The 6359-nt window shown below is 38.3% G+C and overlaps 1 protein-coding gene across 1 annotated transcript; it reads right to left on the reverse strand.

Annotated features, from left to right (window-relative positions):
- Nucleotides 1-3040: 3040 nt before the first annotated feature.
- LOC139949160 (uncharacterized) lies at nucleotides 3041-6346 on the reverse strand. Its single transcript, XM_071947560.1, has 10 exons — nucleotides 6223-6346; nucleotides 5859-5906; nucleotides 5657-5713; nucleotides 5199-5264; nucleotides 4754-5097; nucleotides 4468-4627; nucleotides 4130-4288; nucleotides 3661-4019; nucleotides 3382-3538; nucleotides 3041-3168 (listed from the first exon to the last, which is right to left on the reverse strand). Exons 1-10 carry the CDS (start codon nucleotides 6344-6346, stop codon nucleotides 3041-3043), a joined length of 1602 nt encoding a protein of 533 aa, XP_071803661.1.
- Nucleotides 6347-6359: the final 13 nt, after the last annotated feature.

Genomic DNA, 6359 nt, shown 5'->3' on the forward strand with positions numbered 1-6359 from the left:
TGCTTGTTGATTCTTCGGTTGTCATTGTTGGTGTTGTCACAGAGACTGCTGTAGTTGTTACCTGGGTTGTGGTGAATTCTGGGACAAAACAAAAAGAGGGGATTGGAATCAGAACAGTTTGTAATACAAACAAAAGGACTGGGTCTTAAGACTGTTTATTTTAAAGGCTTGCCTATTTGTAACGTGCATTTCAAGAAACAAATAATTTCTTACATACAAGTAACAGGAATACTGTATTCCTGCTACTATCAGCTTACCTTCTGCACAGCCCAATACATGTAGCTCCAAGGTTGCAGACGAAACACCAGTGACCTCTAGGACAGTCACACGAAATGCCACAACCCCTTCAATGACTTCATTTCCAAGTTTTAGGAACTTCTGCAAGGGTTGATCACTGACTGGTGTGAATGTGATCACCTGTGGAGAGAGAATTATAACGTGAACCTCAGAAATTACTCTTGATGCAATTTCTTCAGAAATCTTCACATGTTTTATATTACTTGACTCTGGAAATAAGTGTGTTAGATTGTTTGCTATATTCACCTTGGGTTCTTGGTTGTCTTCCAGCAACAGGGGCTTAAAGTCATCGTTTCTCTCCTTCTTGGTGAAGAAATTTATAGTCACAGACACGAGTTCCTCATTTCCAGTCGGAGATGGTGTCGAGGAAGATGATGATGGAACAAGCCTAATACTGATTGCTCTGATAGAGGCAGATCTTGTTAAAATGCCATCAACACTGGGCAGGTTGTTGTCTCCCACCTCCAAAGGCAAGCTTTCGAACTTGATGTAAGTTGTTCCATTTTCTACTTGTAAAGTAATTAGATCTGAGGTAGGTGTAAAACCTTCCTGAAGGCCTTCTTCACCATCCATATTCTCCAAACAGTAACCTGCAAGGTAAATAAATCAGTAATGGTATGAAAGTCATGTATGTTTGTTCAAAAAGCTGTAAGAATGAAGGCTTGGTTATTTATCGCATATTCGTAATTACCTGGAGTTGTTGATAGCTGAGGAGTTGTGGTGCTAACAGTACTGCTAGTTGTAGTTTGCGTAGTTGTTGAGACTTCTAAAACGGCAAGAAAGATCTTGAGTAAATTAATTCCATCTGTTGTGATACCCAATGTTAGCAAATGTGTATTGAGTGATCTGAAATCATGAAACACTGGCAGACCAAACTAACTTTTTGGTCAGACTGAGTTTTATTGAGGAAAAAAGGTCTTGGTCAAACTGAATTTTATTGAGGGAAAAAGTTCATTACTTGGTAAACGAATTTTATTACCTTCAGCACATCCCAAGACAGTTAACTCAATAGTTGCTCCGCTGACACCTGAGACATCAATGAACTTGATCTGAAGTTCCGTTATACCTTGTAGTGATGGTTCGTCCTCTGCAAATACCTTCACTTCCGATTGAATACCCTCAATAGTCAAGGTAAACTGTGAACAGCAGAAGAAAGTTTTTGCTTGACTACAAGATTTATAATCAATGAGCACATTGTGAAAAATAAAAGTGAAAAGAATAATTATAAGTGGATTAGTTAAAAAATGTTCCCACTCACCTCCGTGATTGTATTTTTGATCACCACTTGCTTGAAATCTGTCTCGTCTACTCTCTTTGCAAGTAATGTGAAAGTGAATTTGACTGACTGTGGTGACGTTGATCCCGTCTTTGGTGTGGTCGTTCCTTCTGCTTGTCCAGAAGTAACACTTGATGTGATTTTCTTCAAAGTGATAAGAACTCCACGAACATTGATATTGCTATTGAACTTTCTCTCCAGAACAGCACTGTTGCCAACAGACTGATCGATTGGTAACTCGGAAAATGTGAGAAAGCCTGACTCATCTGTCAAGAGATTTCCTCTTGTCTGGTCCTTTGTCTCTACACCGCTCTCGCTATCCATATTTTGAAGACAGTACCCTGAACGGACAGAAATGGTTATTGTTAACACTGAAAGTTTTTTTTATCAGATCTAAGGTTATTGCTGTAGTCATTTTTATTTCTCAGAATATAAAACTGTATGTCTTTACCCTCTGTGGTTGAAACCAGAGATGTTGTTGAGGTTGTTGTTCGTTCTGTGGTTGTCTGAGTTGGTGTTGTAACTGCCACAGTGCTTGTTGATTCTTCGGTTGTCATTGTTGGTGTTGTCACAGAGACTGCTGTAGTTGTTACCTGGGTTGTGGTGAATTCTGGGACAAAACAAAAAGAGGGGATTGGAATCAGAACAGTTTGTAATACAAACAAAAGGACTGGGTCTTAAGACTGTTTATTTTAAAGGCTTGCCTATTTGTAACGTGCATTTCAAGAAACAAATAATTTCTTACATACAAGTAACAGGAATACTGTATTCCTGCTACTATCAGCTTACCTTCTGCACAGCCCAATACATGTAGCTCCAAGGTTGCAGACGAAACACCAGTGACCTCTAGGACAGTCACACGGAATGCCACAACCCCTTCAATGACTTCATTTCCAAGTTTTAGGAACTTCTGCAAGGGTTGATCACTGACTGGTGTGAATGTGATCACCTGTGGAGAGAGAATTATAACGTGAACCTCAGAAATTACTCTTGATGCAATTTCTTCAGAAATCTTCACATGTTTTATATTACTTGACTCTGGAAATAAGTGTGTTAGATTGTTTGCTATATTCACCTTGGGTTCTTGGTTGTCTTCCAGCAACAGGGGCTTAAAGTCATCGTTTCTCTCCTTCTTGGTGAAGAAATTTATAGTCACAGACACGAGTTCCTCATTTCCAGTCGGAGATGGTGTCGAGGAAGATGATGATGGAACAAGCCTAATACTGATTGCTCTGATAGAGGCAGATCTTGTTAAAATGCCATCAACACTGGGCAGGTTGTTGTCTCCCACCTCCAAAGGCAAGCTTTCGAACTTGATGTAAGTTGTTCCATTTTCTACTTGTAAAGTAATTAGATCTGAGGTAGGTGTAAAACCTTCCTGAAGGCCTTCTTCACCATCCATATTCTCCAAACAGTAACCTGCAAGGTAAATAAATCAGTAATGGTATGAAAGTCATGTATGTTTGTTCAAAAAGCTGTAAGAATGAAGGCTTGGTTATTTATCGCATATTCGTAATTACCTGGAGTTGTTGATAGCTGAGGAGTTGTGGTGCTAACAGTACTGCTAGTTGTAGTTTGCGTAGTTGTTGAGACTTCTAAAACGGCAAGAAAGATCTTGAGTAAATTAATTCCATCTGTTGTGATACCCAATGTTAGCAAATGTGTATTGAGTGATCTGAAATCATGAAACACTGGCAGACCAAACTAACTTTTTGGTCAGACTGAGTTTTATTGAGGAAAAAAGGTCTTGGTCAAACTGAATTTTATTGAGGGAAAAAGTTCATTACTTGGTAAACGAATTTTATTACCTTCAGCACATCCCAAGACAGTTAACTCAATAGTTGCTCCGCTGACACCTGAGACATCAATGAACTTGATCTGAAGTTCCGTTATACCTTGTAGTGATGGTTCGTCCTCTGCAAATACCTTCACTTCCGATTGAATACCCTCAATAGTCAAGGTAAACTGTGAACAGCAGAAGAAAGTTTTTGCTTGACTACAAGATTTATAATCAATGAGCACATTGTGAAAAATAAAAGTGAAAAGAATAATTATAAGTGGATTAGTTAAAAAATGTTCCCACTCACCTCCGTGATTGTATTTTTGATCACCACTTGCTTGAAATCTGTCTCGTCTACTCTCTTTGCAAGTAATGTGAAAGTGAATTTGACTGACTGTGGTGACGTTGATCCCGTCTTTGGTGTGGTCGTTCCTTCTGCTTGTCCAGAAGTAACACTTGATGTGATTTTCTTCAAAGTGATAAGAACTCCACGAACATTGATATTGCTATTGAACTTTCTCTCCAGAACAGCACTGTTGCCAACAGACTGATCGATTGGTAACTCGGAAAATGTGAGAAAGCCTGACTCATCTGTCAAGAGATTTCCTCTTGTCTGGTCCTTTGTCTCTACACCGCTCTCGCTATCCATATTTTGAAGACAGTACCCTGAACGGACAGAAATGGTTATTGTTAACACTGAAAGTTTTTTTTATCAGATCTAAGGTTATTGCTATAGTCATTTTTATTTCTCAGAATATAAAACTGTATGTCTTTACCCTCTGTGGTTGAAACCAGAGATGTTGTTGAGGTTGTTGTTCGTTCTGTGGTTGTCTGAGTTGGTGTTGTAACTGCCACAGTGCTTGTTGATTCTTCGGTTGTCATTGTTGGTGTTGTCACAGAGACTGCTGTAGTTGTTACCTGGGTTGTGGTGAATTCTGGGACAAAACAAAAAGAGGGGATTGGAATCAGAACAGTTTGTAATACAAACAAAAGGACTGGGTCTTAAGACTGTTTATTTTAAAGGCTTGCCTATTTGTAACGTGCATTTCAAGAAACAAATAATTTCTTACATACAAGTAACAGGAATACTGTATTCCTGCTACTATCAGCTTACCTTCTGCACAGCCCAATACATGTAGCTCCAAGGTTGCAGACGAAACACCAGTGACCTCTAGGACAGTCACACGGAATGCCACAACCCCTTCAATGACTTCATTTCCAAGTTTTAGGAACTTCTGCAAGGGTTGATCACTGACTGGTGTGAATGTGATCACCTGTGGAGAGAGAATTATAACGTGAACCTCAGAAATTACTCTTGATGCAATTTCTTCAGAAATCTTCACATGTTTTATATTACTTGACTCTGGAAATAAGTGTGTTAGATTGTTTGCTATATTCACCTTGGGTTCTTGGTTGTCTTCCAGCAACAGGGGCTTAAAGTCATCGTTTCTCTCCTTCTTGGTGAAGAAATTTATAGTCACAGACACGAGTTCCTCATTTCCAGTCGGAGATGGTGTCGAGGAAGATGATGATGGAACAAGCCTAATACTGATTGCTCTGATAGAGGCAGATCTTGTTAAAATGCCATCAACACTGGGCAGGTTGTTGTCTCCCACCTCCAAAGGCAAGCTTTCGAACTTGATGTAAGTTGTTCCATTTTCTACTTGTAAAGTAATTAGATCTGAGGTAGGTGTAAAACCTTCCTGAAGGCCTTCTTCACCATCCATATTCTCCAAACAGTAACCTGCAAGGTAAATAAATCAGTAATGGTATGAAAGTCATGTATGTTTGTGCAAAAAGCTGTAAGAATGAAGTTTTGGTTGACTATAAGTTATTCCTAATTACCTTGAGTTGTTGATAGCTGATGACTTGTAGTGCTGCTGGTCTTGGTTGTTGTAGTGGTCGTTGGTGCTTTAGGTTTTTAAGAAAAGTGCATAACAATTGAGAATAAATTATCATAGATGTTAAATTTGCATCAGGGATAAAGATTATTCATTTTGGTTTTCACCCATATACACCATTGAGTGTGTATTACTGTATACTTGGTACTTACCCGAGTACTGTGAAAAAAATCACATACATATTACTCGGGTGGGAATATTCAGTGGCTAGAGGCAGTTCATTACATTAATAAATTCTCAATAACAAAATCAAGTAGCAGAATTTGAACTCTGTCCGAGTTGAACAAACTGACCTGACTTTATTGTAGTTAAAAGATATTTTGTTAGTCTGTAGCAATGAAAGGATTCATTATGCATAACAAAAAACATTGCAAGTGTGAAGAGACAAATGGATTCGCTTACGAGGAGGACGGCCCTTGATGGTAGTAGTCGATAGCAAAGTGTCTCCTGTTGGCAAACCTAAAGGATTAATCAAAATATTGTGTAATGTTCAGAACACAACAGAATGAATCCATCCAAGATGCTCATACATTTTTCCTGGTATTATAGTAAACACATGCATTTGTTATCAAGACTCTTCTCTTAATAAATACAATTATTTTACCTTTAGTTGTAGGGGATTTGGTTGTCACATATTCTGTTGTTGAAAACTCTGTAAAAGCAAAAGTTATTGTTCAATAATTAGTTGTTTGTAGAATATTATTATAGTAAAGGGTTAACGTGAATGTTGTAAAGAAATAGGTAATGTTTTCAAACCCTGTTTCAATGGAGAATAAGAAGAAATCACAATCCAACAAACCTAGTGGATAACAGGATAAGTTGTGTCAAAAATGACTTTGAGAAAAGTATTTCCTTATGTGGTAATGTGCAATTTGTACCAAAACTTGTCTTTGTAATTGTCCAACAAAACTTAATGCTAAAAAACTTGGGGGGGGGGGGTTCTTTACTTTGTAAACGAATGTGATTACCTTCAGCACATCCCAAGACAGTCAACTCAATAGTTGCTCCGCTGACACCTGAGACATCAATGAACTTGATCTGGAGTTCCTTTATACCTTCTAGTGATGGTTCGTTCATGGGAAATACCTTCATTTCTGATTGAATA

This window comes from Asterias amurensis, chromosome 16 (genome assembly GCF_032118995.1).
Source record: "Asterias amurensis chromosome 16, ASM3211899v1".
In the NCBI taxonomy this organism is placed as follows: Eukaryota; Metazoa; Echinodermata; class Asteroidea; order Forcipulatida; family Asteriidae; genus Asterias; species Asterias amurensis.

Bases quoted from the DNA above. Each gene is read 5' to 3' on its own strand.
- LOC139949160 (XM_071947560.1), bottom strand. From the start codon at position 6,346: ATGAAGGTATTTCCCATGAACGAACCATCACTAGAAGGTATAAAGGAA. The intron at 5,098-5,198 runs GTAATTAGGAAT...TTTACCTTGCAG, and splicing joins TCAGCTATCAACAACTCAAG to GTTACTGTTTGGAGAATATG. The intron at 4,289-4,467 runs GTAAGCTGATAG...GTTTTGTCCCAG, and splicing joins TGTATTGGGCTGTGCAGAAG to AATTCACCACAACCCAGGTA.